The sequence below is a fragment of the Vigna angularis genome, chromosome 3 (assembly GCF_016808095.1).
Source record: "Vigna angularis cultivar LongXiaoDou No.4 chromosome 3, ASM1680809v1, whole genome shotgun sequence".
Classification (NCBI taxonomy): Eukaryota; Viridiplantae; Streptophyta; class Magnoliopsida; order Fabales; family Fabaceae; genus Vigna; species Vigna angularis.
This window is the reverse complement of record NC_068972.1, coordinates 35,839,071-35,857,985: the sequence shown is the minus strand read 5'-3', so window position 1 is coordinate 35,857,985 and position 18,915 is coordinate 35,839,071. Positions and strand designations below refer to the sequence as shown.

Here is an 18,915-nt window from a genome sequence, read left to right as displayed (position 1 = left end):
ACATTTGTAACCTTGTAAAACATACTAGTATAAGTAGTTTGTGTCTAGGTTATTGGTAGTGCCAATTTTCGAAGTTTAAGGGGAAAATGGGTGGGAGAGTTTAGGTCCTTTCGAAAGACTTGTTTGTTGAAAACATCTGGGCGTTCTATCACAATGGTTATAACCAAATGAGTAGCATCTATTTGTGAGAAACAATGATGCCACTATACCTTGCGGTGAACTATTTGCAATAAGAGTGTAATGTGGTGAGAGAAAATCTAGATAACGAGAGAAATTCAGAGGAGAAATCACCTAATAAATAGAAAGATGAAAAACCTAAATGAGAACAGAGGATAACTAATACAAATTTAGGATAAAATTATAATTTTAGATGGATAACGGATCACGATGCATACAGATAATATTATACTCGTCCCTGATTCGTAATTGAGCGAATATTAATGTATCTTTTACCCACTTATTCGTTTAATGTTATTAAATTTATAAAAAATATATTCCTAAAAAATTAATTATAAAATAATGGATACAAAATTGAAAAGATAAAATAATTATATTAATAAAGATAAAATCAACAATAAAATGTGTATAAAAAAACTATTGCAATTATCAAAAAGAATTCCTTTATATTAGTAGATAGAAAATTTAAATATAAAAAGTTATATTAATAAGGATAAAATCAAAATATATAGGTTTAATACATATTTTGATCCCTATTTTCATCAATTTCATTGAAAGTGGTCATCGAATTTTTCAGACTTTTAAGGTGGTCCCAATTTTTGTTCAATTTAGTCTTTTTTCCGTCTAAATTGTTAATGACACAATGTCCACGTGAGGTGAATGACGTGACTACCATTTTGTCTAACGTGGCTGCCCATGGCAGTGAAACAATTAGGGTTTTCTAGTTCATGATTTGGCTTTCCATGACGGTGTGAAGATGGATTTCTTGTTGCGAAGATTTAGTTTGAAATTCTCTGGTCTGGTTTTGGGATTATGTTTGCAGGTGCCTGATGTAAGGGTTTCGTGGTTCTTGATGCTTCCATGGTTGATCACGATAATGATTCACGAGTTGGGTTTCACGGCTATGCGAATCTGTGGTAGTTGAATAAAAATGGTGCCTTGTCGTGGTTGATTCAAGTTGCAATGATGGAGATGTTGGGTTTCATTTACAATTTGTGGTCTTTGACTTTTTGATTTGCAGGTTCAAACTCGTAATGAGGTTTTGTATAGAGGAGGCACAAAATATGTTGTTAGGGTTTCGTCGTGATTTTTGTTGGTGATGCGAGGAAGTGGTGGCTAATAAAGGTTTCTGCAGTGGTTCATGGTTGTGCTGTTGGTGACTTCATGTTTGGTTTGGGTGGCTAGGCGTAGAGGTTCTCGCATTCTGGTGCACGAGTTAGGGTTTTTTCCAAGTTGCTTTTGAGGTTGCAGATCTGTGATTTGCGGCTTGTTTGAAGAAGATGCTGACTGTCTCACGATAGTAGTACAAGGATGTAGTATGAGGAAGAAGATGACGGTGCGATGTAGCAACATAGTGTGGGAGGGGGGGGGGGGGGGGGGGGAGGGAGAATTTGGTGACCAATTATGCAGTGACGATGAAGTTAAGGATGTTGGGAAGAAGATAAGATGATGTGATAGCCACGTCATTCACTATGTGGATATTATGTCGTTAACGATTTATATTCTGCACGAAAAAAAGACTAAATTAAACAAAAATTAAAAAAATCAAAACCACTTTAAAATCCAAAAAACTAATAACCATTTTAAAATAATTAATAAAAATAGAAATCAATATATATATATATATATATATATATATATATATATATATATATATATATATATATATATATATAGAAACACTTGCGCTATATGATAAACAAAAATTAAATTTAAAAAATAGTTAGATTTAGAAAAAAAAAATCAAATTAAATAAACAAAGTTAAATTCAAAAGATCATTGAGTAAAATAGATAAAATAATTATTTAAATTTTAAAATAATACTTAATTGGAAACAAAATGTACACAAGAAGGAATCTCACTTATTTGTGATAAATAAATTTAATACAATTTTATTATGGGTAATTGTTTTTAAATAATTTTTAAATTATAAATAGTTATTTTGATTCAAAAAATAACCAAATTTTAAAAAAATGGTCAAATTAAAAAGAAATAGTTAAATTAAAAAAAAGCATAAAATTTGTAAAACAATCATTTTAATTAAAAAAAATACTTAAAGAGTAAAATTAGAAAGAGAATACGTAAACTAAAACTAAGAAGAGAAAAAACATGTGTACCAAAGGAAAACCTCTCTTATATGTAATATAATATAGGATGTGTGTTCACTTATGATTATAAAAATAAATATAGATATTTTTCACAGTTGTAAATAATTTTATTTATTTAGTAGATAATTTTTTATTATAAAACATTATTTTAATTTTAAAAAATAATTAAATTTAAAAAAAGGGTAAGAAAAATTAAAATTTTAAAAACAATTACTTGAAATGAAAACTTAGACGTAATATTGAAAAAAATATTGTGTACACCTAAACAGGGAAACTCTTACCAATGAAAGCACATATATCATATGAATGTGTGTTTATTTTTTAGGTTTAAACCCTCGCATGGTCCTCGTATGAGAATCTCAATTGAGTTCTCATATTTGAAACTCTCTCAATTGAGTCATAATATTTGTAAAATTGAGTCAATTTTATTCTATTCGTTAAGTTGTCCCAAACACCGGTTAACTTGAACTGAAGTGTATTTTTTTTATAGTGTGGCATTATACATTAAATTAAATGAGTGATGTATTTTAAAATCATCAGATCCACTTAGCGATAATGTTTCTTCTTCCCTATCACCTCTCACCTCTTTCGCTCTTCCGTCCAAGGTGCTTCCTTCTCACTCCCCAGACACACACCTACATACCTTTTTTTCCCTCTCAAACTAAAAAACGCCGCTGCGGCGTTTGTCGAACTCCTCTTCTCCTGCGTGAGAATGTTTGTCCAAAGACAGCATTGTAAAAGACTGAGAAGGCAACATAAAGAAAGAGAGTAGAGAAATGAAGGATTCTACGGAGTTTAGCTCCCTCCTTGTCCAATAACAATGCGAGCAAATTCTTAGAAAACCCACAGGGCAATGCCACTGCTTTCTGAGTTCCTGGCATTGGGGTGGCCTTAGAGTCTCTCAGATTCCAAAAAATCATCTGAGGCACCACATCGCCAAACCCTTTCTTCCAAACTTCCTAGTGATTGCTTGGTAATCAGTCTCCCAAGGGTTTGTTGAGGCTTGATCAAACTCCATGTCACTAAACACAAACAACTTATCATCTGATCCGGTTTCAGATTCCCGCTCACAGCCACCTCCAAGATCAGATCAAACACCTTCTGAAAATCAGTGTTCCAGCCCGCATCCATGTTCTTCACAAACTCCTTCTTGGACTTGAGATCATCCCCTTTAATCAAATGGAGTTTAAGGTCATTAGAAAAAAGTCACAACCTTCCCCTTCCAAGGCTCTTCACACAACTCAGACACCAACAACCCTAATGCCACACACACCTCCATGGGCAACCCGTCCATACTCCCAGACACATCACAAACAACCAAACAACTTTTCATCATCCCTTTCTTCTTCAAATCATCAACCACCCTCTTCCACTGCAACTCAGTCACATCCTCACAATCCCCATTATCCAATGACCTTATGATCCGATGGGGAAGCGAAGCACCGACAACAATAGTACTCTTCCCTGACTCCACATCCTTCAAGTAAGCCTTAAACCTCTCCTTGTCATGCTTCAAAAACTTATCTTTATAAAATTCCATAGCCACAGAAGCAACCCTATTGTAAGGAATCAAATCCCAACGATTGTCCCCTATGAACACCTCAGGCAACTCCAACACCTTCCTCAAAGGCACCAACACCTCCTTCCTCAACCGATCGCGAACTCTATAAGCATAATGCGCCTCCTCAACCCCCTCGTACTCATTATATTCCTCACGAGGAAAAACCCTTTTCGCAATTGTTTCACACAACAAAGCTTGTCGATCGAAAGATAGTCCACAGAGGGACACCATTTTGCGGCAAGACTGATTTTCGTCACCGACCCAGATTTCAAAAACTCGAGATCCTTCCTCAAACACTCGGCAAAATGATCAGAGACGCAATCATGAAGGAATCGAAAATCTGGGTCGCTTGTATAACGATAACCGAGCTTCTTCGCCAATGCCTTCCTTTTCTCTTCTCTGGCAACATGTGAAAGTTCTTTCTCGGAAGACTCAGTTTTGTCCTTCGCCGCGTCGACTGTTTCATTCAAAGCCTCCCTTTTCCCCTTTTGCGTCTTAGTAGTCCTACGCTTTTTTCTTCTGTTGATCATCCGCTGTTTTGCCTTGCACCGCAGTTTTTCCTTGCATCACTCTCGTTTTTGAATTTCGCGGGCATCGGAACCTTCTAGAAGGAGGTAAAGGATTTTTGGGAGGTCCTTGAAGTATCCAAAGTCAGTCAGGGAGGGAATGTTAGCAGCGAGGGTTTTGGGGTGGTGGCAATGAAGTGAGGGCTCACACAAGTTTGAGTCTTTGGAGGAAGGTCGCTGGTGGGGTGTCAGGAACCACGTGGAAGAAGAAGTCCAGACATGGGTTCCCCGTGGTAAGAAATGTTGGGGATAAATTTTCCATTAAGGTCATGTTTGGGGTTGATGTGGTGTTGAATGCGGACACCATTAGGTTCATGAAGGGGTCACTTGGAGTGGTGCATGTAACTGTTGGGATTGAAGCTGGGTCGGGGATTGTTTGGGCGAGGGTTGCGGTGGGTTCGGCGATGTAGAGTTCAGGTGGACCTATAAGGGTTGGGTTGCTCATTGTGTTGACTAAGATAATGGATTATGTTGTGTTAGAATTTAGAATTGAAAGAAAAAGTTGTAACTTGCAAACTTCGGTTGAATCGTTCGGTTCAATTGGGTGGAGGAGTGGAAGAGGTGAAAGGTGATTATTGGTTGGAGGGAAGAAGAAGCATAGCACAACACTCGTTCAATTTAATGCACAATACCACACCATAAAAGAAAATACAGTTCAGTTCAAGTTAACATCGTTTGGGACAACTTAACAGATAGGGTAAAATTGGCTCAATTTTACAAATATTATGATCTAATTGAGATAGTTTCAAATATGAGGACCCAACTGAGATTCCCATACAAATATGAGGATCATCCGAGGGTTTAAATCTATTTTTTAATAATAATAAAAAATAATAGGTTTAAACCCTCATTTGGTCCTCATATTTGTGTGTCAATCTCAAGTGGGTCATCGTGTTTTTTTCGGTCTCAATCGGGTTTGTTACATGTGTTTGTAATGTAATTGTGATATCAATGTTGATGAAACTAGGTTGATGAAAGTATGATGAAAGTAGATTTATATGAATGTAATTTGATCTTTGGAAGGATGTTTGGAATGTTGTTGTCTGTTTTAAATATAAAGTTGACTTGTAATGATGTTTAATATTGTCTTATTTGATTAATGAAATTTCATATGGATTGTAGTTGTTAAAGGAAATGCAAAGGTAACATTAGAAAGAAACTTTGTTAAACATCATAAACATATGATAACGACATGAATAAAAAGTGGACTTCATTATCATTTAAGAAAACAACCTGATAACAACTTTGTCTTACTCAGTGCCTAAGATAACAAAACAAATCTGATATTAAAATAAGAAAAGAAACCTGATATTAGGTTATCAATCTTACTCAGTCAATAACATAAGAAAAGAAACCTGATATTACTTCATCAATCTTACTCAGTCAACAACATAAGAAAATGAACCTGATATTACTTCATCAATCTTACTCAGTCAATAACATAAGAAAATAAACCTGATATTACTTCATCAATACAAATTACACCAAATATGTCTTCATGAAGTACACATACACCAAAACAAAAGTTATACTACATTGTCTTCATCACTAAATATGTCTTGAGCAATACACATTACACAAAAAAAAATGATAATACATTGGTCCTTCATCACAGTTAAGATTAAATATGACTTCATTCATCACAAGGACATTCAGCTGACTCTTGAGAAATAGGCACATCTCTTGGTGGAGGGATTATGAGTTGTGTTTGTTGAGTAGGTTGGTCAGCAGACACATCTGGTGGAGGCATATATTGTGTTGTAGGTCGTTGAGGACATGATTTTTTGTTGTGTCCAAGTTGTTTGCAAACAACACAAGTTTTTTTGTTGCCACCCTTTCTTAATTCAATGTCATTCTTCTTCAAGTCCCAAGGCTCTAGTCTTCGTTTCTTCTTGGGTCTTCCTCGCATTGTCCTCTTCTTTGGGGGTAATACATCTGGATATGAAGTTATGTCCCAGACAAGTTGACCATTAATAGGATAAATGATGGTGTTGTAAGTCTCTTCATAAGTTGACTTCATAAACCAATGGCCAATGTAGTCTTCTGCATTTAAATTCAAGAATTTCATTGCGGTTATTGCGTGAGTGCAAGGAATTCCAGTTATTAACCACTTTTTACAACTGCAGTCCTTGTTTTCAATATTGACAACAAATTGCTCCCCAAATTGTGAAATGTGTAAGACTTCAAATAATTGATGTGATGACCATCTGTCATGAGCACAAAAATGACAACACAGTTAGCAACATGCTCTTAATGATGAGCAGAAATTAAATGTGGGTATGAAGTTACCTTGGTAACCAATATCTGGTTAACCATGACTGCTTTTCAAATCTGTTGAGAACCTTAGAGCACACAGAACCTTGATACAAACCCATTTTTGTCCTGTTCGTAGCCCATCTCTTTATGATGTAAACCCTAATGTTTTCTAACATATTGATAAATGGCTTACACCTACTATTAACTAGCACACTGCTGAACCCCTCACACATGTTGTTCACAAGAGTGTCTGATTGTGATCTAGGACTGAATCTAGATCTTGACCAAAACCCGGAAGATTAAAATGTCAGTAAATAAAACTGTCAAAGCAAATATAACAGTTAAAGCACAATAAGGTTTGGAGAAAAGTGATTACATTCCTAGGTGGAATTACAATCAAGTATTTAAATGCGTCTACATTTATCCTGACCATCTTCTCTCACAGACTCATCCTCACCATCATCTCCAGCCTCTTCATGCTAACCATCATCTCCAGCGTCATCCTCACCCTCATCCTCAGCCACATGATCATCTTCAATCTCATCTTCTTCTACATCTTCCAGCTCAAAATCATTGACATCATGTACCTCAACCTCCTCTACATGATGTACTTCACCATCCTCCACATGCTCAATCTGTTTAGCAACTTCACCCTCATCCTCAACCTCATCCTCAGAGTGACCCTCCTCCATTTCTATTCCAACTTCAGGCTGAACCTTAGTTTCACCCTCAACCTCATCCTCACAGTGACCCTCCTCCATTTCTGTTCCAACTTCAGGCTAAACCTCAGCCTCACCCTCAACCTCACCCTCAACCTCACCCTCAGGCTCACCCTTCACTTCTCTTGCAACATCAACTTCATCATTAACATCACCATCAACCCCATCACCATCAACCCAATCAATCATTTATATTATCTATGGTTCCATGGTATTATGAACCACGTACAAATGAACTTCATCATTTAACCTTGCTATATTCAGCATATGCATAACACCCCTATCATCAGTCAATAATTCTAACCTATCTAGCACCACTGACTAACCTCCTAAACTGTACCAAAGTTCTTTTATGTCTATATAACCTAAGTCTTTCACTGAAGCTAATATTCCAAAATAGCACCACAGGTCTAGATCACAAGACTATTCTGCTATCTTGCCATCAAATTTTAAATGTCCATTCTCATCACTAACAAAATGCCCACAATGATGGACCACAACTTTAATATGTTCAGCCATGCAATATTATAATTCAACCACAAGCTTTTAACACCTGTACATTAGGGGGGGGGGGAACATTATTATTTCTCGCTTTTTACTAACTAAGCAAACAGTCAGACATCAACGAGACAGGGGAACAAACTAACATCCCCACTAAGAAAACACTCAGACAGAAAAGTTGAACACAACTTCTAAACAATTCATAAAGGCACTTTTGGGACCACAACACTCTACACCTTTCAACAAACAGTGACATACCAATCTTGGGATCCATAACCCATACCAATCTCGGGACACATTACAAAATAACAGTACCAAATCAACTATAACCTAAACGCAAAAACATAGCACTATCGGGACCACAGCGCAACAAATTTGGGACCACAACAAAGCATAAACAAAGCAAAATAACTACATATTCGTAAAGGCCAAAAGCGAAAAACATAGAATACTAACCTTAACTGGCCTCCACTTTCAATTCCGTTCCTCCACCACCACGTGATTGTCTTCGTCTTCGCAAAGTCGACCCAACCCTAATTCTCACACTCACTCACCACAGCAAAATCCCTAACTCATGAAATCCCTAATTCCCATTTCAGTTTTTCTGTTTAACTTAAAATAAAAAGCCACTCAAAATCACTACTTCCCTCATTTCCTGCCACGTATAAATTTTTTTCATAAAACTATTATCCATATATTTAAATATTTTAAACTAAGCTCATTATCTGTGCACCATGTAATCAAATGCAAACGACGTTACTGATAAATTAACGAAGAAGGCTTAATTGACTCATTTTAACAAGTATAAAGACCTGATTGAGACCGAAAAAAACACGATGACTCACTTGAGATTGACACACAAATATGAGGACCAAATTAGGGTTTAAACAAAAATAATAATAATAATTATAATTATAATTATAAAAGTTAATTTAAATAATTTTTAAAATTTTATTGTTGATAATTTTGTTATATATATATATATATATTCTAATTTTTAAATGATAATTATTTTCCCTCTCCATTTTAATTTTAACAAACGAGAATAATCTATTTTATGCTTTTAAAATGAATAAAGGAATGCTATAAAGACCCCTTGCAAGAAGTGACACATGTGATGGGGGACATATCATGAAAGTTACAACCTTTATTGTTAGCAAAATGATGAAGATGAAGTTTTGATGATGTCCAAATCAAGTCAAGACCAATCAAGAATCAAAATGATTTGAAGATTTGTATTGTGATGGAAAGCTTTTGTAATACTCTTAGAAATGTGTATAGGACTTAGATAAGGAAAAGAAAAGTGTTTTGTAAAATTACTATAGTAAATCATTGCAACAAAACACTATAGTATTATTCACATGAATAGTAACACTATTCACGTGAATAGTGACGGTTAACGGTAAGAGTATCGCACTTAACACGGACGTGGGAGAAACTAGTCGTTGAAGAAACTAGCCGTTTATGACTATTGAAGAAACTAGCCGTTTATGACCGTTGGACAAACTAGCCGTTTATGACCGTTGGACAAAGTAGCCGTTTATGGCCGTTGGACAAAGTAGCCGTTAAGTTTGTCTTTTAGTAAATGGAAGAGCCTTTGGATGAGTCTATAAATAGACTCTCATTTCCTCTCAAGAAACTAGAGACACAGAAACTCTTCCCTTGTGCTCAAAATACTCAGAAATTCTTGAGACTTGTGTGTTCTTGTTCGGCTTGTGAAACTCTTGTCTGTGGAGCTGGTGAAGTGCTGCTACGGTGACAGAGGAAATAGTCGGTTCATCCTTGGTGTGTCTAAGGAGGTGTTTGGAAGAGAATCATCCTTCGTGAAGTATTCGGAGGAGGTGTTCATCCTTCGTGAAGTATTCGGAGGAGGTGTTCATCCTTTGTGAAGACTCAAAGGAGGTGTAGTTTCATCTCTTGTGGTATCAAGAGAGGTGTTTTCTAAACTCTTACAAATTGTATCTTTGTGATTGTAGTTTGTAATTGTTTTGTGATTAGTGAATTGTTTATCTTGTTTTGAGATAAGCGACTGGACGTAGGATTGGTAAGATCCGAACCAGGATAAAATCATCTGTGCAATTTTCTCTCAACCTTACTCTTGCTTTATTTGTCTTTATTAATTGCTAAGTAAGTTTATTTGAGTAGAAATTAAAAGGCACACGTTTGTATTAAAAACCCTCTTGGTTTGTTATTCCACGCTAACCATTCCGCTGCAGCCGCTCCTGACATTTATAACATTAATTAGGTGCATAAACTTGTTTTTAAGTACCTAAATTCGTAGTTAATTAAATTTATGTATCTTCTATTTCTATTCATCTTTCTATTAGGTTCATGACAATTGTATACATTTCTACAAACTTCTAAAACATTCTAGAATCTTCTTAAAATTTTACAAATTATTTTGCTTTTTAATTTTTCAAATCTTTTAAGTTTTTTCTTTTGGGTTGTTGCTAACTCTTAATATTATTTTTTTTCAAATATTTTATTGTGTTTAATCTCCACCCAAAAATTACATGAATTAATAATCTATGTTTTAATAAGGATATCTCTAAACAAATCACCACAATTTTATACGAAATGCATACTCATGGGAGTGTAGTGTTTGGACCAAATAAAATTCGATCAATTGGATTGCATTTGATATATTATAGGATACTTAAGAATACATAACTCAAAAGATATTTCTAATATGGGTAAGTTTAATATTTTTGTTGCACAACATATGGAATGATTTTATTTCTGTTACAACATAGTAAATGTTGAAAATGAGGAAGCAACAAATGATTGAACACATTCCATGATCAAGTGGATACTTGTATAAGATAATAGACTACATTAAGGATAGTGACAGATCTTTAACAAATATTTTAGAAAAGTCAAATTTTTTATATAAATGTATACAAATTTTTAAGTCGTCAAATATATAAAATATATTAAAGTTTTTTAAAAAAATATTTTAAATTGTATATATATATATATATATATATATATATATATATATATATATATATATATATATATATATATATATATATATATATAATTGGAGAGTTCAAGATTCTCTCCACTCTCCACTAAACATTGCTAATAAGAGATACATGACAATCAATATGATTGAGTGAATATATATGGTGAAAAAGACTAGAAACCTTGCAATTTCTTTCTTGGTGAAGGCTGCATACATATAATATAATAAATTTTTCACCCAATTAAAGATGTATATTACAAAGTAGCTACCAAATCATTAGAGATATATAATGAAAGATAAACACTCATATAGAGCTTGAATTTGATATATCCAACACAATATTTAAATAGAGGAAATCATAAATTGATAGAGGTGTAGCAAGCTGAAAATTTTCATAATCAAAATAAATGAATCATGGTATGAGTGTGAGAAGTTTAGATAAACCTTGAATTCACTTTCATGTATACTTACTCCATACAGTACACATAATCCAATTCAAACATATACAATAATAATATCTAGAAACTCAAATAAGTATTCAAGCTTTATAACATATCACAAGAATAATTAAGGAACAAATACTATTAATCGCCATACACACAGCCCATTTTGTATCTAATTCCTAAAATATGGAGATCATAAAAATTTCGCCTAAAATCAAGTATAAAAAAAATAAAAATGTATATTTAGAAAAAAATCATAAAAAATATTAATGTCACTAAATACAAGCTTCTCAACAATTTTTTAACTTCAACTTTAAATCATTAAATAAATACTAAACTATATTACGTGTATCATGATTTTAATTATATCATCAATACATTTTTTTTCTTTTTACTAATTTCTACACAATATCTCTAACATTAATAATATCGAATATTTACCTTTAAATGAAACTATTAAAATAAATGACGCAAAAACTACACAAACCCATTAAAATTGAGAACATTTTAACTTAAAAACAACAACAACTTTTCTTCTTCACATATTTCGTTAAAACTTTAATTTATTAATATGAATGAATTATCAAATTTTTATATTAATAATTATAAATTTACTATTATGGTATTTTATATAAATTATTAAAAATATTATTAATTAATCTAATAATAAAATTAATAATTTAATTTAAATTCTTATCAGTATATACTTAAATCACTAATATCAATTAATAATATTCAACAAACATTTAAGTCAATAATTTCAACTTTATAATTTGCTTTATTATAATTTTAGCTAACATTTTAAATTTCATACTAAGACTGGCATAAAGTGTAATTTAAATTAGTCATTATTCTCAACTTTACAATTCACTACATAATAATTTAAATAATATTTTAAAAGTTAACCATATATATTTTTATTATTTCTATGTTGGCACAATTTTAAAATAATTATTAATTATTAATATTATTATTACTGATAGCTGTATTTTATAATATTTTAAATCGTATTCAAAATTTATAATTAAATATAATTAATCATTAATTATAAACTCTTAATTCTTATTAAACAAATATTTTTTTTACGTTAATTAATTACTTTTACACACCATTTTTTTAAAGTTACATTAAATATATTAATTATTAAATAAATTAACCAATAGCTTTTCTCAAATTAAACTTAAAACCAATAAACCTTAAATGAAAAAGTGAATAAAATAGAATTCAATTTTGAAATAGTAGAATTTCGATCAATTTTTCCAATATCAACAGTGAATTAGAAGGTAAGAAAGTATTCCTATAAGACCATTTCTCAACCCAAATTATAAAATGTTTATTCAAGAACAGAATTTTGACCCGTTTTCTAGTGCTGGATGGGGAAATTGAAGATAAGAAATCGAATTTAGAAGAAAAAAAAATGATCTCCCAGGTTTATTTGGAAAATCAATTTTTAGAAATATTTGTATAACTTTTTAAGAAAAAAATGTAGAGAGACAGTGAAACATTTCCTCTGAAATTCTCAATTTTTTTCCTCGTATTTTTGTAGCCACAATTTTTTTTTGTCAACTCAAAAAGGCTAATATCACCAAAATTCAGAACCCTCACAAAAAAACACCCACAACAAACCATCTTTTGTCTTTTCAATGGGACTGTTTGGGAGAACCCCATTTGCGTTTTTTCTGAACTATTTTTCCTCTACCATTCTTGCATCACTTAGTTGTTAGCTTGTCGAAACAGAAACAGAAGAACTCTACATTACATATGCACAGAAGTTTCATTAAGTAGACAGAGAATCTACTGAAACTTCTGTATTGTTTTTGTGCTCCAAATTTTTCGTCAGTGAATACCATCCATTTTTCGTAAGATTTTATAATTTTTTTTTCTGTTTTACCTTCGAGAAAAACCAGGCCAAGGTGGTGTTTCTCTCTTGGAGGAGGTTTTTACTTTAACGCCAGAATCTGAAACAACAACAACATGCGACGTTTGTTGATATAATATTAATAATAAAAGTTAGACTTGTGTGTCTGTTTCTGATTTTGTGGTGTTACCGTGAACCTCCATCCCCTCTTAATCCAACGTTTATCCATTGCCTAGACCCGAATCAAAACCCAACCTTTGCCTCAACGCAACACCAAAAATATTATTTTCTTAAACAAAAAAATAGAAAGAGAAAAAAAAACGTAGCTTTTAGCTTTGGGTATCGACTGTCGACCACCCAAATTGAACCCTTTTAATCCGTTTTCTGACAAGGGGAAGGACAACAATCTAGTGCTTTTCTAGGTTGCATCGAGGCCCTTGTTGTTTTTCATTGATCAGTGGCAATTGGCATTAAAAAAATTGGATTTTGATTTGTGGGTGGTTGGTGGATTTGGTTTTCCCTCGATCTATTGATCCGGGGTTGTGGCTTTTGGGTTTTTGATGTTGAGAATGAATAAAGAGTCACTTGATTACTGGAGGAATTACTTTGGAGCTGCGAACTCTGACATATTTGGCATCATTGACCATGCGATCATGGTGGCTGCTTCTGATTGCCCCGAGGAGTTCAGGATGAGGAGGGATGGGATTGCAGAGAGGTTGTTTTCTTGCAGACTGAGTCGATGTTTGGGGTGTGAGCGGGTGGAATTGTCTGTCCCAGTGGATGATGATGGTGGTGGTTGTAAGAATGGCTTTGAAAGGGCCGGTGCTGAGTTTGAGTCTGAAGCAGGCGCAAGTAAAGAGAGCAAGGTCAATAGCGCCAGCGTTGATGATCCTGGAGTGATGAACACGAACCGAGCTAGCAATTACAGCTATGGGGAAGCTGAGGCGTTGACTGATGAGATTGAAGAAGAGTCACAATATGTTGAAGAGGTATTCAGGATCAAGGATGTTTTGCTTAACTGTGAAGAAGAGGTACGGTATTTATTTTAGCGCAATGTTTGGTTTTTATGTGCCAGATTACCTCTCTACCAACTCCACCCCTACCTTTTTTGTTTACTTCTGCATCAATAGTTGCTTCTTTGTGTTGCAATTTGGTTTTTGTTTTTGAGTTTTAATGAAGAATAAGTTTCTCTTACTTCTGAGAAGGGTTGTGGTTAGTTATATTTATAGAATAAGGTTTTAAATTATGGTCATTGCAACTTTTGATGTTCGATAAGCCTTGCTAATGTGACTGCCATCATGTGAATGGTCTTGCTGCAACCACAGTGACCGTTTTCTAAAAGTCTAGTCTTAGAATGTAAAGGGTTTTATTGGATGGGAGTGGAGTTCTTACATGAAAGACTAAATTGTTTTGTGTCCTGCGGTCCCCTGATTCATGGTTTTATATTTCATGTTGTAACAGTCTGATTCAGTTTTGTTTGATTCATTGAGGAGGCTTCAGCTGATGGAACTCACAGTGGATCTTTTGAAGGTTTGATTTGAGTCATCACTTCACTTGCTCATTCATTAAGACTGCCATTTTTCTTTCCTGCTGTTTGGCTTGCAGATGTGTTTTTCTCCTCCCGTTGTCTGAAAAATTAATTTTGCCAGGCAACTGAGATTGGAAAGGCTGTCAATCCTCTTCGAAAGCATGGATCAAGTGACATTTGTCTACTAGCGCGGACTCTTATCGAGTATGAATTGGTTTTTCTTTGATAGTTGTGTTTCATGTGTATATCCTCAGGATCTATAAATGATAAATGGTTTTTTATCTTCTACATGGATTGATTGATGTTTGTAAATAGTTTCCTTCCTTGCCAATTAGTGGTTTGTTACTCTTTGTGATATTATTTGTGAACTTTAGTAAAGGTCAATGAGTTCATTCACTATTGTTTTTCTAATCCATTCATCTCACTGGCATGAATAGTAGTAAATGGCGCATTATTGTAGAGTGGCCTTTGGCCGCTAGGGGATTCAAATAGTGGAGGGATTTTCCATTATGGCCATTGTTACATCAATATAACAAAAATATCAGCTTCAATAAAACCCATTTTAACCCCCAAAACAATGTTATTAATTTTTTTATTTGGATAAAATTGCAATTTCTAAGCTTGCCTCTGTTTTTACTTTTGTTCCTTCACATTTTATAGGACCAATATTTTCTAGTGTTTCATTCTTTCTAGTTTCTCTAAGCTTCCTAATTAAATTGGTAATTTTATCTACTTTGTTATGTTCTCTTTCAATTAATTTCATCATCATCTTTCATTTTCTGAATTTATTACTATGTTCTTATGGCTCACAGATGAATTTTTTATTTATTTTTATTTCATTATCTTCTCATTGCTTGGTTAAATGGTGATCATGTGTATAAACAGTGAGTTTGTACTGTTTGTCATGACAATTTTTAATTTTGTTTTTTTGTTTCATGTCATCCTGATATAGGCTTTGTAGATTTTGTTTCTACGTGCCACTATTCCAGATTGACACCCATTTTATGGGTTCTGAAATTGCACTTTTACTGGTTGCTTGGTGAATCATGTCTCATTCGCTCAAATGTGATGCTTATCAAATATAAAAAGTGTCCAACCACCATGTTATTTCACATGTTAGCATTGTATGCAATTTAGGTGCACTTCTTTTTCTCTCTCTGCATTCTGTTTTTTAATGAAAAAATGAGTTGGTAAACGGAAACTATTGGGTTCTTTTCTGTGCTTAAGCATGGAGACTGTTCTAGTTATGTTTGATGCAGATCTGAATGTAGGTGCATGACTCATGACTGATTTCAGTTCAATTTATCAGTCTGTATGCTCAAACATCTCACGTTGTTAAAAGTCTTCTATTACATATTTTATTCATGTTAGTGTAGTAGTTTTGCATGAGATACAAGCTATACATTCTAAACATTGTTATTGAATTGTAGAGCCTGGAAGGAAATGGTGGATGATTGGGTCAAGGCTACCACAGCTATTGCAGGTATAAACATTTTATCTACCTTGTTGTTGAAGTGATCCATAAAAATCTTCTCTTCTTTCTAATTTTGAAATATATTCATACTTATAGGTTCAGAAGGTACTCCAGATTCAGTAAATCCATCTGTTATTGATGATGAAGAAGGTCTTCCATCACCTCCTATGGATGAAGGGGCTTTATTTGCCCCACCAACAGGTTCTATGGAACTCTCCCAGGTACTTACTTCAATGTCCTTCCTCTACCTTTATTGTATTAATGCCTTGCAATATTTGATAGTTAGAATCTAACTTCAACTTCACTTGGTTGGATGTCACATAATTTGATGATGCAAAGTTCTTTGATGGCATGGATGACGATGGAAGTGAGTTGACTTCACAATTTCTTAAGGCTAATCTAGCTAGCTTTTTCTCTACGGTTCTTTATTTGAATCCCCACTTCTTAGATTGATGATTATGCTTGTGGGTTGCTATTTCAGATCCTCGACATAGTGGGGAATTCATCAAAAACCGTGATCATGGAAGAAGTCCATCCCTGAGGAGGAAACCTCAAGCATCAAATGAGGCAAACATTATTGCCAAGGACGGTAAGGGTCAGCAAGCAAAGAAAAATGAGGTTGCTGTGAGGCCAAATAAACCAGTTATCAGTGATTCTGGTCCTGGCAGACCACCAAAATCAACCATGCAGAAGAAAGGCTCTATTGAGCCGAAGGTGCAACAGAATACAGTGAAGAATACTATCCCAAAAAATCCTCATGTTCGTCAGCTAGATGTAAGGAAAAGTTTTCTTGGGTCATCAAGTTTGTGGATTTGAATTTTGTTTGAATTTCATTTCTTGTCTATCAGAAACCCAGGTGTTCGGATGATGCTTCAGTCCAAGTGAAGTTAGAAGCCAGTAAGAGGAAACTTCAGGAGCGGTATCAACAAGTTGAAAATGGTTTGTCTTTTCTTTTCCAAACTCTATGTCTATTTTTCTTTCTAAGTATAATTTTTAGATTCTAGATCTCTTGAAGTTTACTCATAATAAAGTTAAATCAAGCAACCTAGTGAGCACTAGTGAAGGGAACATGGTAGAGTCCTAGTGAGACTGTTTAAAAGATTTAAACTTATAACCTCAAAGAGTGAAGGCAACAATTTTAGCTGTTAAGAGTGGTACATTGGTTGAGAAGAAAGTGTACAGACTTATATATAACCAGTGTCTTTTGGAAATTTCTAAACCCAAAAAGTGCTTCAAGGAGCCAAGAATTTTCAACTTGAATAGAGATTGAGGCAGATGGATTGTTGGTTTAGGTATGGTGTTAGGAGGATGACATGAAGGGAGGAGTAAGAGGGATTGGATTTGGAATCATCCATGTTAACCATGGAGAACGAAGACAGATATCTATAAAGAAGAAAAATATCTCAGAAAGCAGAAGAAAATCTATATTGTTACCATATTGATAATGTAGTAAGGTTTTCATTGATTGAAAAGAAAGAGTACAAACTTTCATAAACAGAATAGCAAACTTTCACTTAATATACTCGTGATAGTATAGCCTTAAATGTAGGATTTGGTAGATCAACCTTCCAAAATTTAGAGCTTGATTTCATTACTAAATATAGTGATGAAACTGCTTCTTGATTCTCATTTTCAGCTAAGAGGCAGAGGACAGTACAGGTTATGGAGTTGCATGACCTCCCAAAGCAAGGTATTGGCCACCGGAATCCGCATTTGAAACCCGGAAATCACAAGAGGCAATGGGGTAATGGACGAAGATAGAACAGTTAATTTCCAGAATCTGGACAAGAACTCCCTTTGCTATCCACTATTGAAGCTTCATAATCTCTTGACCATACAAAAACTATAATTGAGTTCACCATTCTTACCTGTATAGAGAGCTGTTCTGATGGGAAGGGAAGTAACCTCTGTGTCACTGTTTCATTTTTCAAGTTAAAAAAGGTTGAATTGAATATACATAGAATTTTGTTGATCCAAGATTGGATTTGGAAGAGGATTCTTGAGCACTTAATTGTTGATGTGGTTCTAAATTGGGTATCCATTGGTTCCATCTTCATCATCGGTCATTTAATTTTTGAACAATTTTCTTGTCACACAACATTCATCAGCTCTTGCCTTGGGGTCTCAACTTTTCAGCTCCATTGTCACAGATTCAAGAGCTCTTGAGAATAAACAATAGCATTTGAGTATCATCATTTTGTTATTAAAACCCTTTTCAATCTTTGTTGCATGCTGTGTGATGCAAGAAAATGCTGTGAGAGTGTGTGATGCAAGAAAATGCTGTGAGAGTGTGTGATGCCTCATGATATAGTGGACTGAATTACCAAGGAAAATGCTGCAACATAACTTTTCTATCTTTCTTTATCAATTGAACTCAATTATAGTTGAAATTTTACGCTTAAAATAAAAGCCTAAATGTATAATTCAACTTAAAAAACATCTCATGAAATTTATGCAACAAAAAAGAGAGTTAGATTATAAATTATGAAACGCAAAAAGAGTATGCATGCATTAGTTTCATAGTTTTATATTTTAGGCCCATAAAATTACAAAAATCATGCTTTGTGGAATAAAACTATGAGAGTTGTTCTCATAATTGAATATTTCACGATACCAAACATAAAAGGAGGAAAAAAAAAAGAAAAAGAAAAAATGAACTAAAAACTTGAAAATTACGTCGTATAATTTTGACTATCTTCAGCGATAGAGAAATTAAATTCAAGATCTTGGTACTAAAACCTATAAATTCAATCTCC

The 18,915-nt window shown here is 33.8% G+C and overlaps 1 protein-coding gene and 1 pseudogene across 1 annotated transcript; one reads left to right on the top strand and one right to left on the bottom strand.

The window, feature by feature from the left end:
* Positions 1 to 2,896: 2,896 nt before the first annotated feature.
* On the bottom strand, positions 2,897 to 5,157 carry LOC108325602 (uncharacterized; annotated as a pseudogene).
* Positions 5,158 to 12,908: 7,751 nt separating this feature from the next.
* On the top strand, positions 12,909 to 18,380 carry LOC108326679 (probable mediator of RNA polymerase II transcription subunit 26b). The gene is made up of 9 exons (XM_017560291.2): positions 12,909 to 14,188; positions 14,619 to 14,687; positions 14,807 to 14,889; positions 16,116 to 16,168; positions 16,256 to 16,380; positions 16,499 to 16,526; positions 16,641 to 16,933; positions 17,008 to 17,098; positions 17,796 to 18,380. The coding sequence occupies exons 1-9, from the start codon at positions 13,718 to 13,720 to the stop codon at positions 17,918 to 17,920; spliced, it is 1,338 nt and encodes a 445-aa protein (XP_017415780.1). The 5' UTR covers positions 12,909 to 13,717; the 3' UTR covers positions 17,921 to 18,380.
* Positions 18,381 to 18,915: the final 535 nt, after the last annotated feature.

What these genes read in the sequence shown, in the direction of transcription:
- LOC108326679 (XM_017560291.2), top strand. Translation starts at nt 13,718, where the DNA reads ATGTTGAGAATGAATAAAGAGTCACTTGATTACTGGAGGAATTACTTT. An exon ending in CTAGCGCGGACTCTTATCGA is followed by an intron (nt 14,890 to 16,115) that starts GTATGAATTGGT and finishes ATTGAATTGTAG; the next exon opens with AGCCTGGAAGGAAATGGTGG. An exon ending in TGGCATGGATGACGATGGAA is followed by an intron (nt 16,527 to 16,640) that starts GTGAGTTGACTT and finishes TTGCTATTTCAG; the next exon opens with ATCCTCGACATAGTGGGGAA.